This window comes from Bison bison, unplaced genomic scaffold (assembly GCF_000754665.1).
Source record: "Bison bison bison isolate TAMUID 2011002044 unplaced genomic scaffold, Bison_UMD1.0 scf7180017864363, whole genome shotgun sequence".
Lineage (NCBI taxonomy): Eukaryota > Metazoa > Chordata > Mammalia > Artiodactyla > Bovidae > Bison > Bison bison.
The window spans coordinates 3,351,949-3,377,018 of record NW_011494935.1 but is presented as its reverse complement, the minus strand read 5'-3'; the positions used below and the strand labels follow the sequence as shown (position 1 = coordinate 3,377,018).

Genomic DNA, 25,070 nt, shown 5'->3' with positions numbered 1-25,070 from the left:
CATTGCTTTTAGGTCCTCTCAGTGAAGAGATTCATGAAAATACATCTTAAATAAAACAGAAATCCCAGGAGTAAATACAGAAATAAAACAGAAATCCCAGTAACAGCAAAATACTTAACTCATTTTGCTCTATCCAACAATAAACAAAAATTTCAAACACTATGCGACTATTACTACTTATTATCTACTACATAAAGTTCAAGATCTCATTTTTTTCCAACTTTAGAATATATTCTACTAAGGATATACACCCAGAGTATTATGTCCAAATTTATTGAAATTACCTTCTCTATGTAATTAACTTGAAATAGTTATGCTAACATGTAATCAATTTGATATAGTTACAGCAATTTGTTTCTGTTTGTAATCCATTTTAAGGGTTAATTTTCCTTATCCTTTCTGATTTAATTTTAACATTTGAAAGTGTAAAATACTTGCACAGTTCAAAACAATACTAAGTGAGACTTCTGATGTGGCTAAACGAGGTTTCCAAACCCTCTAAGAGCAACGACAAAAAGATCAACCACAACCATTTCAGTGTCCTGGAAATGGATTACAGGCTTACGACAAATTGAACAATGCTTATTTATGAAAAAACTATTGAACTTCAGGAAATCACCATGAAAATCCCTGGCATACTTCCTAGGGACTGCTCCCTTTCTTCCTCCCATCATTCAGTGTGGTAATTTTCACACCACAAGGTAGGTTGTGAATAACCAGCAGTTTTACTGCTGGAGGACTGACTTGATTTAAAGAAGGTGAAATAATCCATGCCTCGTGGTGCTGTAATCTGAGAGCTAAGCAAATGGGGAAAGCCAGGGGTTCTACTGATCTGTGGTTGCAGTCCTGGTTGGGCAAAGACAAACGTAAAAAAGCCATGGGACAGAAAAATGTAATGGGAAGATAAAAAGAAAGAGAGTCACAGAGGCACTTGACAAGCGTTTCAAATATCCTGGCTAACTGGAGTTGGTGTGCACGCTCGAGAAGGATGAAACTATTCACGCATCCTTGTTTTATCAGAAGCCTGTGCACATGTACTAAGGAAACACAAGAGGTGCAGACCTGAAAACTATCTAAACCTGGAATATACTTCTGAATTCACATATAGATCCACTGATAGTAAGTGGAAGCCATATTGGTTTGATATATTTGAATATAATCTCTGACCAGTATTGGATGGCCACTACACTGTGTGGAAACAGACACAACCTTAAGAAAGCCAGAATTAAAATAAAAAAAAAACAAGAACAAAAACAAAAACCAACTAAACAGAGCCATCAGTGGCCACACATCCCAGAGGAAATGAATCACACAGCTAAGTCCAGGTAAGTCCAGATAAATTACTACACATATAAGCAGACAGGCAAAATAGCAACAACAAAAATAACTGGGGCATGGGGGAGGGTCAGACTTTACAGTTGCAACAATATTACTTAAAATACCCAGATTCATCAACAACAAAATAATTGTAAGACAGGCAAAAAGAAAGTCTGACCACAATCAGGAAAAAGCAGCAGCTGACAGAAACATCTGATTATACAGGGATACTAGATCTAACCCACAAAAAGCGGCTATAGAAGGGAGGAATCAAGATGGCAGAGCAGGAGAACACGGAGTTCATCTCTCCCCACAAATACATCAAGAATACAACTACGAATGGAACAGTTCTCACACAGTACGCACAGAAAGCCAGCAGAGGACCTTGGACACCTGAAGGACAAACAAGATCCCCACAGGAGGGGCAAGACAGAGGAAAGAGAGGAAGCAGCACAGGACCTGCACTCCTGGGGAGGGGTGAGGAGCTGAAGGAAAAGAAAAAGTCCCGCACCTGGGGAAGCCCCCTCACCAGCAGGGACATCAGCAGGGTCAGAAAAGGAGCTCTGGGGGCTTGGAGCAGCGTGCAGCAACTGGTCGGCGGCAGGCAGGACAGAGTGAGACCCACCCGGATGGTGTGTGCCACAGCCCCACGCACCCCAGCCTGAAGTGTGGGTCTGCTAGTGTGGATGGGGGCTGGGGGCTGGAAGGTGGGGTTTGGAGAACAGACCCGGGTAGAGGACTGCTGTTGGCTATGAAGAAAAAGCCTGTAGGGATGGGAGCGAGGAAGTCCACAACCAGGAACCGGGAATGCCTGTGGAAGAAGCCTGGGCCTCCATAGAAATGAAGCTCCATGGTTGAGCAGTGCACGGCGGCGTGGCCTCCACTGCAGCCTCTCCCCTTCACCCTGGCCCCTGCCACCACAGGCACTAGGAGGGGTGGCTTGACCACCACATGTGGGCAGACTCACAAACCCAGGTTTCTGCGCATTGGCCCCATTCTGCCTGGGCAGGCTCATGTGCCCTGGGGCAGCCTCAGGAGAAGACACCAGCTAGGGAGCGCACATGGAGAAGGGGGCTGACACCCCAGCTGAGTCCCAGGAGCCATGCGACTGAGAGAGAAGAGATGATATCTCTGCTCACGGCAGTGCAAACTGTGGATTTACATCCGTGCTGCTGATTCTGTAAATTCAGCACCTACAGAACATCCCAATAGACAATGAGTGCTCTCAAAGCTGAGATGGGTCCAGCTTTAGAGCTGTGGGCTTTGTGGGCAGATACACAAGGGGGCTGGGCCAGGCCAGAGGCTGAGCTGCTGCCACAGCTACCACAGCAGGCCCAGGGGCATGGCTACTACAGTGCTGAGACCCACCTTCAGTGAATCTGTGCTGGTGGCCTGGTGAAAATAACGCCTGAGAGACACCAGGGCCAACCACAGGCCTACCAATGGTCACGATAGGGCTGAGAGCAGTGCCGACAACAGTGTAATTCATGAGCCCGCACAACGGTGAAACGTGACACGACAGAGCACACGCACAGGTGGACAGCTCCAAGGGTGGCACTCAGGGACGTCTCCCGTGGGAGTGCTCCAATCCCACCTATCCTGCACCACAGCTCAGAATCGTACCTCAGAAACACCTCCAGGGGCTTCTACTCCATTTCAATAGCAAGGGAGCAGATCCCGCCCCTGACAGGGCAGTGTAACCACAGAGCAAAGGGGTGGTCCCACTCAATATCCAGTGCAAGCCCTGGTCACCACAACATCAGTCTGCCTAAAGCTGTACTGAGTTTACAGCCACCTCAAAACATACTCCTTGACACGGCCCTACCTACCAGAGGGACAAGACCCAGCAGGGGGTAGTCACTAGAGGCAAGAGGAACGAGGAACTACTCTCCTGCACCCTGTGGAAAGGAGACCACAAACACAGAAAGCTACACAAAATGACATGGCAAGAGAAATATGTTTCAGACAAAGGAACAAGATAAAACCCCACAAGAACAACTAAAGAAGAGACAGGCAATCCACCTGAAAAGGAATTCAGAGTAATGATAGTAAAGATGATATGAAATCTCGGAAAAAGAATGGAGGAATAGACCAAGAAGATACAAGAAATTGTTAACAAAGAGCTATAAGATTTAAAATACAAATAGAGATGAACAGTATAGTAATTGAAATGCAAACTAAATTAGAGGGAATCAAGAGCAGAAAAACTGAGGCAGAACAAATAAGTGAGGTGGAAGACAGAGTGGTGGAAATTATCACCACAGAAAAGAATAAAGAAAAAAGAATGAAAAGAAATGAGGACAATCTCAGAGACCTCCGGGAGAACAATAAATGCACCAACATTCACATTTTAGGGGTCCCAGAAGGAGAAGAGAAAGGCCTGAAAAAAATATTTGACGAGATTATAGCTGAAAACTTCCCTAATACGAGAAAGAAAACACTCAAGTCCAGGAAGCACAGATATTACTATATAGGATGAACCCAAGAAGGAACACGTCAAGACACATATTAACCAAACTAACAAAAATTAGACACAAAGAAAAACATTAACAGTAAACAAATAACTTTAACATACAAGGGAATCCCCATAGTTATCAGGTATTTTTCAGCAGAAACTCTGCTGAAAAGAATGGCATGACATATTAAAAGTGATGAAAGTGAAAAATCTACAACCAAGAATACTCTCAGCAAAGCTCTCATTCATATTTGACAGAGAAATCAAAAGCTTTACAGACAAGCAGAGGCTAAGAGAATTCAGCATCACCAAACTGGCTTTACAACAAATGATAAAAAGGAACTTTTCTAGGCAGGGGTTGGGGGGGTGAGGGGAGAAAGGAAGGAAAAAGAAAAAGACCATAACTAGAAACAAGAAAATCACAAGTGGGAAAGCTCACCAATAAAGGCAAATAAACAGTAAATGTAAAAACTCATCCATACGAGTAAGATATTAAAACCAGCAACTGTGAGATGAGACTACAATTGCAGGAAGTGGGAAATGCATGTGAAAATAAAAGTCCAGTAACTTAAAAACAACCTTGTATAGTTGGCGTAAAACTCAACATTCAGAAAACTAAGATCATGGCATCTGGTCCCATCACTTCATGGGAAATAGATGGGGAAACAGTGGAAACAGTGTCAGACTATTTTTTTGGGCTCCAAAACCACTGCAGATGGTGACTGCAGCCATGAAATTAAAAGACGCTTGCTCCTTGGAAGAAAAGTTATGACCAACCTAGACAGCATATTCAAAAGCAGAGACATTACTTTGCCAACAAAGGTCTATTTAGTCAAAGCTATGGTTTTACCAGTACTCATGTATGGATGTGAGAGTTGGACTATAAGGTAAGCTGAGCGCTGAAGAATTGATGCTTTTGAACCGTGGTGTTGGAGAAGACTCTTGAGAGTCCCTTGGACTTCAAGGAGATCCAACCAGTCCATCCTAAAGGAGATCAGTCCTGAATATTCATTGGAAGGGCTCATGCTGAAGCTGAAACTCTAATACTTTGGCCACCTGATGTGAAGAACTGACTCATTTGAAAAGACCCTGGTGCTGGGAAAGACTGAAGGCAGGAGGAGAAGGGGATGACAGGGAATGAGAGGGTTGGATGGCATCATCGACTCAATGGACATGAGTCTGAGTAAACTCTGGGAGCTGGTGATGGACAGGGAGGCCTGGGTGCTGCACTCCATGGGGTTGCAAAGAGTTGGATATGACTGAGCGACTGAATTGAACTGATCTGATATAGACTGCTATATCATAACCTCATGGGAACTACAAACCAAAAAACTACAACACACACAAAAAAGGAAATGCAACCCAAACACAACACTAAATAAAGATAATCCTCAAGTCACAAAAGAACAAAAGGGGAAGGGGAAAAAAAAGACCTAACAAAATCAAGTTGAAAATTATTCACAAAATGGTAGTTAAGAATTCAGATAGATAATTACCTTAAATGTAAACATTAAATGTTCCAACCAAAAGATTTAGAACAGCTGAATATATACAAAAATGAGACTTGTGTACAGGGTGCCTATAAGAGACCCACTTCAGATCCAGGAACACAAACAGACTGAAAGTGAGGGGATGGAAAAAGTATTCTGTGCAAACAGAACCAAAAGAAAGCTGAAGCAGCAATACTCACATCAGATAAAACAGGCTTTTTTAAAAAAGACTGTTACAAGAGACAAGGAAGGACACTCCGTAATGATCAAGGGGTCACTCCAAGATGATGATGTAACAACTATAAATATATATACACTGAACCTAGTTGCACCTCAATATGTAAGGCAAATGCTAACAGTCATAAAAGGGGAAACTGACAGTAACAGTGGGGGACTTTAACATCCCACTAACACTAACGGACAGATCATCCGGACAGAAAATCAATAAGGAAACACAGGCCTTAAATGACACATTAAGCGAGACAGACAATTGATATTCACAGAAAAATTCATCCAAAAGTAGAATATAATTTCTTCTCAAGTGCACATGGAACATTCTCCAAGATATGTCACATCTTGGGCCATAAATCAAGCTTCAGTAAATTTAAGAAAATTGAAATCATATCAAGCATCTTTTCTGACCACAACACTATGAGATTAAAAATGAATTACAGAAAAAAAACCTGTAAAAAAAAAAAAAGCAAACATATGGACACTAAACAATTTGACACTGAACTACCAACAGATCACTGAAGAAATAAGAGAGGAAATTAAAAAACACCTACACACAAATTATAACGAAAGCATGACGATCCAAAACCTATGCGATGCAGCAAAAGCAGTTCTAAGAGGGAAGTTTATGGCAATGCAATCTTACCTTAGGAAACACAAAAAATATCAAACAACATAGCCTTACACCTAAAGAAAGAAGAAAAAACAAAATCCAAAGTTAGTAGAAGGAAAGATATAAAGATCAGAGCAGGCAAATGAAATAGAGATGAAGAAAACAAAGGAAAATATAAACGAAACTAAAAGCTGGTTCTTTGAAAAGATGTAATTGATAAATCTTCAGCTAGACTTTCCAATACAAAAAGGCAGAAGGCTCAAAACAATAAAGTTAGAGATGACAAAGAAGTTACAATAGACATCACAGAAATACAAAAGATCATAAATTCTTAGAAAGGTACAATCTTCCAAGACTGAACAACAAACAGAAAATATGACCATGTCAATCATAAGTATTGATATTGAAACTGTGATCAAAACACTTGCAACAAATGTTGACAGGCAAATTCTATCAAACATTTAGAGAAGAGTTAACACCTATACTTCTGAAATGTTTCCAAAAAACTGCAGAGGAAGGAACATCCCTAAGCTCATTCTACGAGTCCACCATTATCCTAATACCAAATTCAGACAAAGACATTACAAAAGGGAGAAAATTACAGGCCAATATCACTGATGAACACAGATGCAAAAATCCTTAAAATATTAGCAAATCAAATCCAACAATACATGAGAAGGATCATACACCATGATCAAATGGGATTTACCCCAGGGATGCAAGGATTCTTCAACATATGCTTATCAATCAGTGTGATACACCACATTAACAAACTGAAGAAGAAAAACCATACGGTCATCTCAACAGTTGCAGAAAGAGAATTTGACAAAATTCAAAAACCCATTTATCATTAAAAAAAAAAAAATCTCCAGAAAGTGGGTACAGAGAACCTATCTCAGCAAAATGAAGGCCATATATGACAAACCCACAGCTAACATCACTCTCAATGGTGAAAAATTTAGATCATTCAGGTGGCACAAGTGGTAAAGAAACTGCCTGTCAATGCAGGAGATGCAAGAGATGCAGGTTTGATCTCTGGGTCATGAAGAGCCCCTGGAGAAGGAAATGGCAAACCACTCTTATTTCTTGCCTGGAAAATTCCATGGAGAGAGGAGCCTGACGGGGAGTCCATGGGAGGGCAAAGAGTTAAGACAGGACAGCAAACACACACCACGCCTTCTAAGACCAGGGACAAGCACGTCTGCTCTTCCCACTTCTATTCAACACAGTTTTGGATGTCCTACCCACGGCAATCAGAGAAGGCAATGGCAACCCACTCTAGTACTCTTGCCTGGTGAATCCCATGGATGGAGGAGCCTGGTAGGCTGCAGTCCATGGGGTTGTGAAGAGTCGGACACGACTGAGCAACTTCACTTTCACTTTTCACTTTCATGCATTGGAGAAGGAAATGGCAACCCATTCCAGTGCTCTTGCCTGGAGAATCCCAGGGACGGGGGAGCCTGGTGGGCTGCCGTCTATGGGGTCACACAGAGTCAGACACTACTGAAGCGACTTAATAGTAGTAGTAGCCATGGCAATCAGAGAAGAAAAAGAAATAAAAGAAATTCAAATTGGATAAGAAGTAAAATTGTCATTGTTTGTACATGACATGATACTATCCACAGCAAATCCTAAAGAGGCCATCAGAAAACTATTAGAGCTCATCGGTGAATCTGGTAAAATTGCAGGATACAAATTAATATACAGAAATCTCTTGCATTTCTATAAACTAACAACAAAAGATCAGAAAGAGAATTAAGGAAACAATCCCATTTACCATCACATCAAGAATAAAATACCTAGTAATAAGCCTACCTAAGGAGGCAAAAAGACCTGTACTCAGAAAATTACAAGATGCTGATGAAAGAAATCAAAGATGACACAGATGGAAAAATATATAGTGTTCTTGGATTGGAAGAGTCAATACTGTCAAAATGACCATACTATCCACAGCAATCTACAGATTCAATGCAATCCCTATCAAATTACTGACATTTTTCACAGAATTAGCTAACAAAAATTTTAGGGATTTGTATGGAAACACAAACGACCCTGAATAGTCAAGGCAATCGTGAGAAAGAAAGATGGGAGTTAGAGGAACCAGGCTCCCTGACTGCAGACTATACCACAAAACCATGGTCATCCAAACAATGCAGCACAGGCACAAAGACAGAAGTAAAGATCAGTGCAGCAGGACAGGAAATCCAGAGATACACCCACGCACCTAGTTTCAACTAGTCTGTGATAAAGGAGGCAAGATCATACAATGCAGAAACATGGTCTCTTCAATAAGTGGTGCTAGGAAAACTGGACAGCTATATGTAAAATAGTGGAAATTAGAACCCTCCCTAACATCACAGACAAAAATGAAAAGGATTAAAGACCTAAAAGTAAGGCTGGAAACTATAAAACTCTTAGAGGAAAACATAGGCTCAACGTAAGTCACAGCAATATCTTTTTTGATCCACCTCCTACAGTAATGAAAATAAAAATAAACAAATGAGACCTAATTAAACTTTAAGTTTTCTACAGCAAAGGAAATCATAAATAAAACGAAAAGACAATTCACAGAATGGGAGAAAATATTTGCAAATGAAGCAACTGACAAGGAATTACTCTCCAAAACATACAAACAGCTCATGCAGTTCAATATCAAAACCACAAACAACCCAATCAAAAATGGGTGAAATATATAAACAGACATTTTTCTAAAGAAGATATACAGATAGCCAAAAAGCACATGAAAAGATGCTCAACATCACTAATTACTAGAGAAATGCAAATCAAAACTACAGTGAGATATCACTTCACACTGGTCAGAATGGCCATCATCAAAAGATTATATTAACTGAAGTTAAGTCAGACAAATATCATATGAAATCACTGATATGTGAAATCTAATTAAAAAAATGATACAAATGAACCTATTTACAAAACAGAACAGACCCACCAATCTCAAAGTCAAATTTATGGTTACCAAAGGAAAAACACAAGGAGGAAGTGATAAATTGGGAGATTAGGATTAACATACACACACTACTAAATACAAAATAGATAACTAATAAAGACTGACTATAGCACAGGGAAGTCTTACTCAATATTCTGTGGTGACATATGAGAAAAGAATTTGAAAAAGAATGGATATACACACACACACACACACACACAACTGATTCACTTTGCTGTATATATGCAATAACCAAATTATAAATCAACTACACTCCAATATAAATTTCTAAAATTTTAAGATGATAAAAAATAAAAAACCAGTTATAAATAATTTGTTGCAAAAACTAAGAGGAGTATGTTTAAAAACTTAAATGAGCATGATGACAATGATTTAAAAAAACAGATCCATGAAAAAAGGACAGACATTATTTACAAAGAAAAACAAAATGAAACAAAGATGGAAGAGTCAATAACTGAAATAAAATATTCACAGAGGGGCTCAGCAGACTTATATCAGCATAAGGAATAAGTAAACTTGAAGTTAGAGCAATAGACATCCAATCTGAAGAACTAAGGGCGGGAAAAAAAGACAGGGGGGGCGGAAAATGGACCTGTCACAATATATGTGATTAGAGTTCCAGAAATGAGGAGAGACCAGGTATTTGAAAAAGTGACTAAAAATCTCAAAACTGTGATGAAGAGTTAATCTAAAGATCCGAGAAGCTCAGTGAACCCCAAGTACACAGATCCATCTCTTAGAGACACCAGAGTCAAATGTGCTCAAAGACAAAATCTGAAAGCAACAAGATAAAAACAACTTATCAAGTACAGGGGAACAACAAAACTGTCAATATCTGATTTCTCACCAGAAACAATGAAGGGCAGAGGCAGTACAATGACACATTCTAAATGGTAAAATAAAAAAGACTGTCAATCAAGAATTAGATATTTAGGAAAACCATACCTCAAAATAAAGGCTAAATAAAGACATTCACGGTAAAGACAGAGAATTTGCTGCTATCATACCTGCCTTACAAGACATACTAAAGGGAGTCCTTTGGACAGAAAATGACAATGGACAGTAAAAGTTCATGAAGAAATGAAGGGCATTATAAATGGGAAATACACCAAATGCTCTATAAATACGTTATTTTCTCTTTTAGGGCTTCCCTTGTGGCTCAGCCGGTAAAGAACTGCCTGCAATGTGGGAGACGTGGGTTTGATCCCTGGGTTGGGAAGATCCCCCGGAGGAGGGAAAGGCTATCCACTCCAGTATTCTGGCCTGGACATTTCCATGGACTGTATAGTCCATGGAGTTGCAAAGTGTTGGACATGCCTGAGCAACTTTCACTTTCAAGAAAATTTAGCTAAGAAACAGATGGCTAAATCAGAAATATTAAAATGGTACAGTAAAAAAATTATCTAACACAAAAGACTGTAGTAAAGGAAAAAGGAATAAAAAAGACATGAGACGTATAGAAGACAGAGAGTCTGATATAAATTTAACCATGTCAATAAGCATAATGTGAATGGACTAAGCACTAATGAAATGGCAGAGACTGTCAGACTGAAATTAAGAAGATCCAATTACATGCTGTCTCTAAGACACACTTCAGATTCAAACATGCAAACAGGATGAAAGTTTAAGGATATCAAAAATATATGAATCAGTAACCATAAAAGAGAGTGGATGTCTTAGTTTGGGCTGCTATCACAAAAGTATCAAAGACTGGGTTATAACCAACAAGCATTCTGGAGGCTGGAAGTCTAAGATTAAGGGGCTGGCAGATTCAATATCTGGTGAGTGCCTGCTCTCTGGATCCTAAGGGTCTTCTCACTACAGCCTCATGTGACAGAATGGTCAAGGGCTCTTGGATCTCTTATTAGAGCACAAATCTCATTCATGAGTACTCCACCCTCACGACCTAATCATTTTCCAAAGGCTCCATCTCTTAATTCCGTCATATTGGGAGTAAGCGTCTAAGATATAAATTTAGGGAGGATGAAAATATTGTCTATAGCAGTGCCTCTAGAAGTATCAGACTAAATAGTTTTAAAAACAAGAAATATTGCTAGAGACAAGGAACATTTCATGATGATAGGACAGTCAAGTTAGGAAAATATAATAGTTATAAAAACGGATATCTACCTAACAGTAAAGTGGTAAAGTTATAAAATACATAAGGAGGACAAACTGCCAGAACCTCAGACGCTTCCCAGGTGTCCCTTCCAAATCTGTAATACCTTCTTTCTCACCCCAGTCCCACATCCCCCAGCAAACACTCAATTTGTTCTTCATAAATTAACTTGAAGAATAATTTATGTATTATTAACTGAGGTTAACATAATTCTAAAAATCTGAAATATTCACTTATGCTTGCCACCTTGTGAGAAACGTATCCAGAAAGGACTCCAGAGATCTTAGAGGCTGCTCTAGGCCCCTAAGTATTTTGCAGACTACACTCCACTGAAGTTTAGCTACAACTTCACTAACAACTAACACTGCCTGATTGCTTTCATGTGCTAGTCATCTAATCCTTACAATAACTTTGTGAGAAAGGTAGTACTATTATCCCACCTTACACCAAGTTAAATGATGGAACTAGGACAGATCTGTCTAACCCCTCATGCTTTTAACTACAAGAGTATATTGTTTTTCACTGTATGGAAATAACAAATTGTTTGCAGGAAGAAATAACTGAGCAAGACATAGAAACTGCTGCACAAAGGTAAAAGCACAGAGCTTACACGTTTCACTGTCCTGAAGAAAAAGTGACTTTAAATTCCCTTGCTACCAAGAATTAGGGCACCTGAAAGAAGATGACACTACTTCAGAACACGTCATCAAGTCACAGAGATCTGATCTATAAAGATTCTGAGACCTATGTTAAAAATAAACCTCTACCTCACTGTGAATCAGGGACTTGTACCACTGGTCTTGGGTTTTTCTTCTATAGTTAATCCAAGTTCATTTTCCAGTAAGTTAGCAAAATGGATTCCTTGAAGATGGATGAATTCAATCTGCAAGTACTTATTCTTTGAAAGTGAAAGTCACTCAGTCATGTCCAGCTCTTTGCAACCCCACGGACTACAGTCCATGGAATTCTCCAGGCCAGAATACTGGAGTGGGTAGCGTTTCCCTTCTCTAGGGAATCTTTCCAACCCACGGATTGAACCCATGTCTCCCTTATTCTTTGCCCTTACAAATATACAGATGCATGGGATCTTTTATTCTGTTTTCTAGGAAATTATTTTCTTGGGTCATAGGGTAAAATAATTTCACATGACTTGGGGCACAGTCCTTTATGAAAGAACTAAAATATTATACTGCAGAAAGCCATCTCCGCAGCACGCTTTTATACTTTTAAAATAATTCTCCAGTTATTTTAAAATTTTATTACTACTCAAATCTCTGGTAATCCAATCTGAATCTAAATGAGGTTCTAATGCCACTATAACCTAAATTTAAATGATAATCTGACAAACAGGAAGAAGGTAAGCATTTGGGAAAGGAAACGAACCCAGCTGACACTAAAATATACCTAGATCTTCGAGGCACAGATGGACATTTTGAAACAGTCCTGGGACAAGTTGGTAGTTATTTGGAAAATGAAAACTTTGGATTTCTATGTCACACTACACACAAGAATAAACTCCAACTGGACTGCAGATCTAAATGTAAAAATCTATAACTACCGGGAAAAAACAGGTGAATTCCTCTTTAAGCTCGGTGTAGGGAATGGCTTTCTGTAACTCAGAATCCTACAGAATTTCAACTGACACAACTTTAGATATTGGTGTAACCTGGAAAAAATATCAGAAGGTGTTCAACCGTTCCCTTATTAATCACAAAACATCCACCCTCCACCAGAGACCCTCTTGATGCAGTGGCTGGCTAGGGATATTTCCTATACTTTAGGTCAGTGAACAAAACATAAATACAATAAGTTTGACTTGGAACTTACAAGTGTATATGCCTTCTATCATTATTAAATGATAAAAACTTGCATTAAGTATATTAAAAAAAACTTCTCATAATTAAATAATTCTGTAGTGAATATGTGTTTATAGACAACAGGGAGAAAAACAAGAGGTTCACTATCCGCAGATTAATTTCCATATTGTAAATCTATCAGCAGCTCTCTGGTTCCCCCTGCAGCTTTGTAAAGTAATTGCTACAAAATAAAAAAGTACAAACTAGCACAGTAAGCAGAGATCTGGAGAAGGCAATGGCACCCCACTCCAGTACTCTTGCCTGGAAAATGCCATGGACAGAGGAGCCTGGTAGGCTGCAGTCCATGGAGTCTCGAAGAGTCGGACACGACTGAGCGACTTCACTTTCACTTTTCACTTTCATGCATTGGAGAAGGAAGTGGCAACCCACTCCAGTATTCTTGCCTGGAGAATCCCAGGTACGGGGGAGCCTGGTGGGCTGCCGTCTATGGGGTTGCACAGAGTCGGACACAACTGAAGCGACTTAGCAGCAGCAGCAGCAGCAAACAGAGATCAATCTTATCTGGCTAAAAAAGAGGAATAAAAAAAGTTACATACTTGCTAAAGGGCTGGAAAGTGGAAGCACAGACAAAACTTTCCGCTTCAGCCCTGTTTAGATGGGAAAAGGAATCCCTACACTGAAAGGGCTAGATACACTGACCTACAAATTATCCTGAAGGGAATGGTTTATCATTAAAAAGGAAACAGAAGCTTCAGTTTTGTCTTCTTTGAAATAAGACATCATTTGCTTCACACATTCGCTCTTTCCACAAGTCACTTTTATTAGTCTACTAGGAGCTTGGAGGGAGAATCTCTAGATTGAAGCTGTAGTTAGAACCTCTCACTAAGCCTTGTCCTTCTGAGGAAAGACAACTGATCTTGGAAACAGTTTCCTGTTTCTTAACTCAGAAAATCCCATCTCCCAAAACTCAATTCAACAGAAATAAATTTTCTTATTTTGGTACTGCTTACATTCTTTTCATCTTTTAGAACCCTGAGCGCAAGATCAGGGTAAAAAAAATATATATATATCCTATTAGTAAGCTCTTCTTCTGATGTTAGATGGAGTCAGTATACTGGTTAGTCAATACTTCTTGTTTTGGAAGCTTAATCATTTGCATCCATCTAGCTCTCTGTCTCCCAAAGTGGAGTCACAGTTCTACCTGAACCAAAATGACATGGAAAATAAGCCACAAGGATTTACTGTATAGAACAGGGAACTACATTCAATATCTTGTAATAACCTATAAAGAAATATAATTGAGAAAAAGTACAACTGAATCGAATAGATGCTTTTGAACTGTGGTGTTGGAGAAGACTCTTGAGAGTCCCTTGGACTGCAAGGAGATCCAACCAGTCCATCCTAAAGGAGATCAGTCCTGGGTGTTCACTGGAGGGACTGATGTTGAAGCTGAAACTCCAATACTTTGGCCACCTGATGCGCAGAGGTGACTCATTTGAAAAGACCCTGATGCTGGGAAAGATTGAGGGCAGGCGGAGAAGGGGACAACGGAGGATGAGATGGTTGGATGGCACCACCGACTCAATGGACATGGGTTTGGGTAGACTCTGGGAGTTGGTGATGGACAGGGAGGCCTGGCGTGCTGCGGTTCATGGGGTCGCAAAGAGTCAGATATGACTGAGCGACTGAATTGAACAACTGAATCACTATGCTGTACACCTGAAATGAACACAACGCTGTTAATCAACTAACTTCAATTGTTAACAAAGGAGATTACTGGCTGCTACCTCACAATTTTGTGGTAGCAGACACTTATCAGGGCTTTGCATGGTTAGCAAGTTTCCTGTGATTCTCAGACACAATTCAGTTTGAGAACCACTTATCTACACAATGAGATCTTCCTTAGTAAACAAAAGAAACACTGAATGCCATTTTAACTCTTTCATCTGCAAATAACTTCCAAATGTTTTAGAGTAAACGACCCTTACTTCCCCTGGTTTAAAATCAGGATCAGAAATCTAAGGTCCCTTCCAGTTCTTAAATTCTAGGATTTTATTTAATCACTTGTCAGTAGCATTCATTAAACTTAATACTGGTAAACGCTGTAAAATTAAATATGGCAAGCTTAGTTCAAAAGAATGCACATTAGAAATGAAATAAAAGGAAAAGAACAAATCAGAAAGGGTTTTCTCATGAAGTTAACAGAATATGCAGGGCACTAAGTTACTAAAAACTTTCTGGAAGCAATCAAGAGAACTGTTCCTGGTAATCATGCCCACAGTTACAACAACACTGATAAGATTATGAAAACAATGCAATGGGGACTTCCCTGGTGGTCCAATGGATAAGACTCGGTGCTCCCGATCCAGGGGGCCTGAGTTCAATCCCGAGTCAGGGAACTACATCCGACATGCAAAAACTAAGACCAGCCACAGACAAATAAATAAAACAAATAATATTAAAAAAATATAATGCAATGAGGCAGCAGATACATGGAAATCAAAAGGATAAAGTAATGTGGGATTTAAGAAATATGGGAGTGACAGTGGAAAGACTAATAAAGAACTTCAGCACTAAACCAATAACTATTCCTGGTTAAAGATTAAACAGCCCTAAAGCAAAAAACAATCCTTTCAATTTCAGAACCTAAGGAAAATGTTTTAAAATCGCAGAAACAACATGTTCTGAGTCCACGCTCACCAAGCAACAGACTTTTTGTAAATGAACTCGATGTGCACACAACTGGCAACAAGGAGCAAATCCGTTAAAAGGAAGCAATCTGCGCTCTCGCTCACAAATAAAAAACCTTTTTCATTTGCACACAAAAATGAAATCACCAGAGACCTGACAAGCTCAAAAAGCCCTCCTCATTTGCGTATTTCTAATGGGCATCACCAGCTACCCAGTAGCCAAAGCCAAGGAATCATGCTTATTCCTCTGTCCAGCCCTCCCAAAGGAATCCAGTATGCCTCGTCAACTTCTCCTCCAAAATGAATCCTGAAGTATTCACTTATCTTCACTCAGTCCACAGTTCAAGCTACCATCGTCTTTCACAGGCTACAGATTAAGCCCTAACTGGTCTCAGTGTTCTGCACCATCCCTGTCCCCATGACCAACAGAATATCAATAAAATGTTAATAACTTTCATCTTTCCTCTGGCTTAAAATTTCCCATCTGTTTTCCATCTGTGCACTCGGAAAAAAATTCAAATTCCTTACTCACAGCTCTCAAGGTGTTCCATCATCAGACTCTCTCTTACTTCATCATCCCATTCTCTTCCTTAATCACTTTGCTCCAGCTCCCAGGCCTTGCATTCCTTGCATGCTCATAAACTGTAGCCCGCCAGGCTCCTCTGTTCAAGGGATTCTCCAAGCAAGAATACTAGAGTGGATGGCCATTCCTTTCTCCAGGGGATTTTCCTGACCCAGTGATAGAACCCAGGTCTCCCGCATTGCAGGCAGATTCCTTACCATCTGAGCCACCAGGGAAGCCCATGCCAAAAATACATCAAGTTTACAGCTACTGTACAACCTTTATACTAACTGCTCCCTTTATATGGAATATTTTCTTATCAGATCCTCACACACTTGACTCCTTTTTCCCGAAAAGTCTTTCCTAAAATGGCACGTCCCCAGAGAGGTCTTCCCTGACCAACCAATTTAAAGTAGTCCTGCCTACATGAAGCAACCTAGACAGATGTCCACCGACAGATGAACGTATAAAAAAGATGTGGTGCAGGTACATAATGGAATATTACTCGGCTATAAAAAGGAGTGAAACTGAGTCAGTTGTAGTGATGTGGATGGACCTAGCATCTATAACATAGAGTGAAGTACATCCGAGAGAGAGAAACAAATACCATATATTAACACACATATATGCAATCTATAAAATGGTGCCGATGAACCTACCTGCAGGGCAGGAATAGAGATGCAGACATACAGAGCGGACTTATGGACACAGAGGGGAAAGGAGAGGGTGGGCCGAATGGGGAGAGCAGCACTGACGTGCACGCATCACCATGTGTCGGACAGAGGGCTAGCGGGAAGCTGAGGCGCGGCACAGGGAGCTCAGCTTGGTGCTGTGACGACTAGAGAGGAGGGACGGGGTGGGAGGGAGGGTCTAGAGAGAGGGATGCATGTATACATATGGCTGATTCACGCTGTTGTACTGCAGAAACTAATACGATATTGTAAAGCAATTATATTCCAATTAAAAAAAATAAAGTAGTCCCACCCATCCCACCAGGCCCCATGCGTTTCTCATCACTCCCCCCACCTCCACCCATACCTCCCAACTAGAATATGAGAGATGAGTGTTTTATTCACCACTGTATTCCTAAATGTCTCAAACAATGTGTGGCATGTGGAAGAAATGCAAATATTTCTTGAATAAATGAATGATAAAATCTCTGATATCTGTAAGACCAATTCCTGGCCCTCATGGGAGAGAGAAAACCTTACTTACTCAGCTATTTAATGAAGGAAGACAGTGTGCAAGGTTCCAAGAGAGTGGTCTTTGAATTTTAGTGTGTGCATAAGAATACCCAGAGAACTCCACTTTGATAAGCAGCCCACAAAAAATGATTCTCTTACATCAATACCACCACAAAGAAATATATTCTATAGTTTCCCAAACTATAAGCATCTTTGTATCATAATTTTATTATAGTAATAATTCTCATCTGCTACCAGGTAAGTCCACCTCAGTCAAGCCTTTAAAAATAATTTATTTGCTTTGCAGATCTAGTACATCTCAAATGTGAGTTAAAAATCCCATCCCTCTGGGTACTCATGTCTACATTTAAGTTTTCACAAATAGTCAGGATTGCTGCTGAAACACATGTGCACACACAGTGCTTTCTTGAAGAGATTCTGCCAGTTTTAACCAAACCTTAACTGCCTCCCTCCTCCATTACTCCTAATCTACGAGTTCTGCTGAGAACTGGCACTCACTTGAGCCTGGATCTTCTCAGCCACAGGGCAAGTCAAGTCAACTTGAATAACAGACTTCAGCTATTGATACCTGATATGTTTGGCAATACATAGATCCTATGATAGTAAATCTTTCCCAAATCTCCAAAGGTCAGCTTTGTGTACTTACTTTAGTAAAAAGTCTGCCCTGGTTATAAAGAATAGAAATTTTATTTATTTATATACTCAAATTGGAGTTACTTTTTTTGATGTTGGTCATAAATGTAACATATGCTTACCATAAAAAAAAATCCTGCAAACATTATAAAATTGTATTAAATATAAATGAAAATTCTCCAATAACCACATCCTTCAGAGCTACTCACTTTTTATAATTTGGTGTATACCCTTCCAAGCATTCCTGTATTAACGTATTTTCATGTATAAACTATTTTCACACAGGTTTGTAACTTAAAAGGAATCACTGACTGTTCTATGCTGCTGCTGCTAAGTCGCTTCAGTCGTGTCCGACTCTACGCGACCCCATAGACAGCAGCCCACCAGGTTCCCCCGTCCCTGGGATTCTCCAGGCAAGAACACTGGAGTGGGGTGCCATCGCCTTCTCCAGACTGTTCTATAACCTCTGATAAAGAAAACACCTGCATGTCTCTTTTACTCTCAACACTCACTCAGAACATGTGTAGAAGTTTCTCCCACACCAAACAACTCCAGCTCTACAGTGGACAGCAGCCAGTGTGCTACACTTTAACTTAATTATGTCACAATCTATCTGGAGACAGTGCCAGACCCCACAGGTTATAGGCTGAGTTCCACAAGCCTGGATCCATCCCCACTTCAGATGGCAACTGCAAGTCCAGGGTGTCACTGCTGTTTGTTTTTTTGGGGGGGGGATCTGTTTATATATATTTTAAACTACAGTTGATGCACAATATTATATGTTATATATAAAGGTGTACAACACAGTGATCCATGATTGTAAGTTACACTCCACTTCTAATTATTATAAAATATCAGCTATATCCCCTGTGTTGTACAGCACATCCCATAGCTTATTGCATACACAGTAGTTTGTGCCTCTTACTCCTCTACCCCTATACTGCCCCTCCTTTCTTCCCTCTCCCTACTGGTAACCATCGGTTGCTTTCCTGATTCTGCAAGTCTGTTTCTTTTCTGCTGTATTCACCACTTTGCTTTATTTTTTAGACTTCACATGTAAGTGGTGTCATACAGTACTTGTCTTTCTCTGGCTTCTTTCACTTGGCATAACGACCTCCAAGTCCACCCATGTTGCTGCTGTCAGCTCTGCTTTTGACCCATGGGCTATACATGGACAGCTTCCACGACAACCTCCTCAGGTTCAACTAATTTGCTAGAGGGGCTCAGAGAACTCAGAAAAAGAGTTCACTTATTAGATTATCACTTTACTATACAGGATATAACTCAGGAACAGTCAGATGGAAGAGATGCGTAAGGCAAGGTTTGTGTGAAGGGGCACTGAGCTTCCAGGCTCTATGGATGTGCACCCTCTCAGCTTCTGTATGTGCTCATCAACTCTGAAGCTCTCTGAACCCCATCCTTTAGGGGTTTTATGGAGCTTTCATTAAGTAAGCATGATTGATTAATTCAACCTTCAGCATCTCTTCCCTCCCCAGAAGTGGGGTGGAGTGGGAGTGGGGCTGAGAGCCCCAAACTGACAACCAGACCTCATCCTTAGGGGTTTTCCCAAAGTCATCTCATTAACTCAGATGTGGTTGAAAGAGCCTTGCTATGAATAACAAAATAAACCTTCATCTCTTTCCACTTAGGAAATGTCAAAGGTCTTAGGAACTCTGTGTCAGGAACTGGATAAACACCAAATACATATTTATTATAAATTATATTATAACACCTGCTTAATTCATTTAACATTCAGGCATTAATCCATGTTGATACAAGATTTATCTCTTTTTAATGATTATGTTGTACACCACACATAAATATGCCAAAACTGTTTAAAGTAATCCCCTCTGTTCAACATTAGTTCTAGTTTTCTGAAATTATGAATGATCCTGCAAAGCGTCTTTATGGTACTCACCAGCCATGTGCAACCATTTAAATTAACTAAAATTAAAAAAATAATTTTTAAATTCATTTTGTCAGCTGTACTAACCATATTTTACCTGCTTAATGGCCAGATGACTGTTCAAATGTAGTAGCAGTGGCTACCATATTGGACAGTGGAGATACAGAACATTTCCATCACTGCAGAAGGTTCCATGGTATCCCTGATCTAAAGAAATGCTCATATAAAAATTTGCTATCTGTACACTATAGAAATGATATAGCAATTCAAACTCTCACTGTTGGTACATTAGTTGCTACTTCCTTTTCTTGTCAACATCCGAACAATGTTCTCATCTGAGAAATGACATATGTTTTAATTTGCATTTAAAAATTATTACTGAGACTGAAAGTCTTCCCGTGTGGCCCTTTGTGTTTATTTTTATTGTTGAATTATCTGAACTGTGTCTACTTTAAAAGAATCAAGCTTAAACATATCCCTTTCCCAATGACCTATAAAACTAAACCTTATGTGCAACAAAGAGACATTTCTTCATCTGTTTAGCTGATTTCCTAATACTAATTTCACAAAGATATTTATCAAAGCATCATAAAAGAAAGCTAATACTACAACTGCTGTGAGTTACACAGGTATACACAGTTGTCAAAACTCAGTGAGTAGTACACATTATAACTTAAAATTTTACAACATGTAAATTATATCTTAACTTTTAAAAGGACCAGTGTTACGAAAATTAAGCCAAACACTTTCTGGAAAATCATTTCTCTAATGTTATTAAATAGTACTTGATTTAATTTTCTGAGCCGTTTCTGCTGGAGGTAGTTTATGACCTTGGCTCATTTTTGCCCTTTATCGTTCTCCTCTAGTGGCATACACTAGCACAAAAGCTAACACATGCATGTTAAAACCAAAAGATTTGATAATGAAAAGTGCCTAAGATGCTTCTCCTCACTTCCTGCTACATTCCCCCGCCCATCATTACACTGCATGTTTACCATCTCAGCGCATCACCAATGCATCATAACCTGTTCACTGAGTGAGTGCTTCAGAGCCGTAAGCTACAAATCTCACTCATATTCTCTGCAGACAAATTCAGATGTTATAGTACCTCATTAAGCCACTTTGCTTATGAGATCAGAAGGAAGAATATATAGAAGACACCAAGCCTCTGTCTCCCAAAATAAATGCTTGCTCAGTCACTAGCCCAGGGGCAGAGTAGCAGGACAATATACATTTTATTAGTGGATCTGCTTTGTAGGAAGACAGTGGTTTTTGTTATTAAATTCTGCATTATATTTTACCTTTGGAATCAAAGATATCTGGGTTTGAGAAACAGTTCTACTACTTAATAGATATGTGATTTTAGGCAAGTTACTGTACTACCCTAGGTTGCTATCTTATGGAGATACTAACAGTATACATTTCATAGGCATGTTGTAAAGATTAAATGAAAACACAAGCAACATTTTAAGCTTAGTGGCTGGCATATTACTGGTGCTTAACAAATGAGTTACTATCACACATAATTCTGTTCCTCAAGAACAAAATGTAAATGACACAGGTCCCAGTCATTGCCCTCTGTAAGCGAATCACACCAGGATATTCAGGCAGTCATTTTTTGCTAAAGAAGGATTAACAAACAGGCAGCATACCAAATTCTAAAGTCTGACCAAAAAATATCCACGACAGGAATTTCAGCAGCCAACCATCAATAAGGTCATTAAAAAAAAAGCTAAAGGGTATATATATAAGAAATAGTTACACAAGATGAAAGTAAGAACAAAGTTCACAGAAAAAAAGTGGAAACTTCTTGGCTAAACAGATACACTCAATGCGGCCCCACCATGTCACTGATTTATCTCAGATGCATCATTACTAAAGCAATAAGGACACAGATGGGCAAGTCACTCTTTACCACAAATGATGCAATCTATGATAACAGTATCAATCAAATTTAGCACTTTACAAAAGTTTATGTGGCAAATCATGCACACTAAATAGAATATGTACCTTTTTCTCTTCATCTGGCATGTTCTTCTCCAGCTCCATTAGATATTCTTCATCTAGTTCAGAGGGATTCATATTATCCTCAGGTTTGTTCTCAAGCTTGTCGGCTCCCGGCTCCTCCGTCTCAAATGAGGCACTGGCGTCATGAAAGCACTCCTCCTCCCCCTGGTCCTCCTGGGGCTGGGCGTCGACATCCTTGAGCAGCTCGCTCTGGGAATGCTGCTCTTTGCCACTGGATACTGGAGGGTGAAGACACTCTGCTTCCTGGGGATCTGTAACTTTCAAACCAGTGAACAGATCCTCTGGAACCCTACAGTTCGACTTTTCCCCCATTGCTCAATCAGTGAGGGAGGTGAAGCCGAAACTGCGAAAGAGAAAATAGGTTAAGTAATGCTATCTACCTGCCTATCCAATCCTAACTATCACATTTAAACAAACTTCTGCATCAAAATTCAAATCACATCCGAACTTCTTTTCATTGATTCAATTACATATTCATACATAAAGGGTTTCATAAGCCCACAAATAATGCCAAATGTAATTCTAACTGCTACCCTTTTCAGAACTTCTTACAAGCCAATAGGAGACACCGCTTTTAATGTGATTCTTCCATCTTCTACTGCTCCTAGTTTTTCAGGGTTGCAAAAAATTGGCAGAAGCGAAAACAATGGCAAGAAAAACGATGCGTTTCTAATTTTTATTCAGATTGAATAACCAGGTCGTAAATAATTTCCAGCACCACCGCAGGAAGCTCAAAAATAAGTTTCTGGTAGAGTTCAAAATATAATCCGTGCCAACAGAGCAATCATCAACTTCACCCACTTGCATGTGATACAGCCCACGCAGGTTACAGTGGAAGGGAGGCCCTGGCTCTGGTAGCCCTAATCAGGATTCCCGAAGGGGTCAGAATTAGCCATGAAAAGCGTGGTTCTTAACCCTGGACGCACAACGTTAACACTCAAAACGCTTTAGCAAGTCTTGCTGACCAGACTGTATACTCTACAGATTCTGATTTACTAGTCTGGCGTGGAGCCAGGGCATCTGTAGTTTTAAAACGGCATCCCAGGTGACTTTCAGGTGCAGCCAATTGAGAACTAGTGCTGTAGACGCTGAGTCAGACCGTCAGCAGCTCCACTCCTCCGGTCGCAGTAAAATCACGCAGACTCTTGGGTTGCGACAAAACCCGAATTCGCCCCTATTTCGTCCCAAGAAAACTTTAAACAGCACGATTTTAATACGGAGACTTTGCCTCCACAGCAACGTTTTGCTTTTCCCAGCTCCCAGGCCTAGTGTAAGAACACAGGAGTCTGAGGCTCCTGAGTTAAGGAGGGCCACCCCTACACTTCCCAAACGTTCCTCCCCTAGCTGTGTCCCTCACCGCCAAGACTAAAGACCCATGTGGCTACTCACAGCTTCACTGTTCCTCTCGTCCTCACCTTCTTCGCCTCTGAGATCTCTACTTCCGCTCAGTCAGGTGCTCTTCCGTCGGCGCCGGCCAATATCGTCAGCGTTGGCAAAGCATCCTGGGAAATGTAGTAAAACCTCAGGGAGAGGGTGCGGCACTGTCGCTCTATCACGTCATTGTACGGACTGAAAATGAGCGATGGTTGCCATCTTGGGTTACGGCGAGACTCCGCGATACCGGGCTCTGGAGAAAAAAAGGAAAACAGAAAGGCTGTTTCTATAATGTTCCTTTTACTCCTCTGCTCTGACCTCTCAAATGCCAGCTGTGCTGTGTACAGAAGCATGAACCTGTTCAAAAATAGTTTTCCCTCTAATGTTTCTCAAAGTGTATTTTTGTCGAAAGGGGTCTACAGCTAGATCAAAACAGTGTTGATAAATTGTTAAATGGCAACCCACTCCAGTACTCTTGCCTGGAAAATTACATGGATGGAGAAGCCTGGTGGGCTACAGTCCATGGGGTCGCAAAGAGTCGGACACGACTGACTTCACTTTCACTTTTCACTTTATACTCCTCTCATGAATGTACAATGGATTTTTCCAGAGGATATGTGTCCTGTGATAGCGCAATGGATTGAACGCAGGAGCAATGAGAATCCAGGTGTCTTTTATTAAGCCAGAGATTTGCAAAAATGTAAGACAATGCCACTCTTCACTATATGTACATTTTTTGTTTTGGAAAACTTAGTTATCTATTGAGAGATTGTTTATGTTCGCATATAATGGGTGTATTGTTATTTTAAGTGAATTAATAAACTGATATTACAGTAATTTCAGTTATAGATAGAACCCACATAAACAAAAGCTTTTTGTGGTCCTCAATAATATTTGAGAGTGTTAAGCAGTCTGGGAACCAAAAGCGAACTGTTGGCTTATACATTCATTCAAGAGATGTTTACTGAATGTTAATTAGACCCCAAGCATTGCCCACTAGGAATACAGAACTGAGATATCCCTTTAAGGTAGCCAGATACATAACCAAGGATAACAGCAGAATATTAGTTTTCTGTAATTCACAGAACCTACTGCAGAGAAAGCTGGAAGTGACTTTTTCAACAAGGGTATAACATTTGCTTTTTGAATTTGTGCCTGAATTAGGTTATACATACAGTTATATTTTTGTGTAAATCAAAAGTTTTAATATGCCCAAAGTAAATATTAAAAATATATCAGAATTTTAGAAACCTTTTTATATTTTTTATTTTTTTAAATACAGTAAGACCTTCAAAAAGTTAAGTGGTCAGGTCTTATGATCTTTAAGAAGTCCTGTTAAATTCTGGTGTGATAGGCTATAAATTTCAGAGGAAAACTAAGAAAGTAAATAAATTCAACAGACACATTACAATGTCAAGTTTTTTTAATAGCTGTCCCACTTTGGATGATAGTTCTAGTAGCTAGCCTTTATTGATTACATGCTTATTAGGTGCTATATGCTGTGAAAAATGCTCTAGGTGGATGATTTGATTATTTGAATCCTAATTCTAGCTCTGTCATTTGACTAGCTGTGTGACATTAGGACAAATTACTTAATGCTTCTAAGCTTAATATATAAATGTACCTCATACGTAAAAATTGGGATGGAGCCAAGGGAACATT

At 39.9% G+C, this 25,070-nt stretch overlaps 1 protein-coding gene across 1 annotated transcript in view; it reads right to left on the bottom strand.

Annotated features, from left to right (window-relative positions):
* The window catches only part of TTC1 (tetratricopeptide repeat domain 1), a 48,799-nt gene extending 25,273 nt beyond the window's left edge, over positions 1–23,526 (bottom strand). The window contains exons 1-2 of the mRNA XM_010855308.1: positions 23,424–23,526; positions 22,017–22,377 (exon numbers count right to left, since the gene is read on the bottom strand). Coding sequence (XP_010853610.1) covers positions 22,017–22,346 — 330 coding nt within the window. The 5' untranslated portion in view covers positions 22,347–22,377; positions 23,424–23,526. The remainder of the gene's footprint in view (positions 1–22,016; positions 22,378–23,423) is intronic.
* Positions 23,527–25,070: the final 1,544 nt, after the last annotated feature.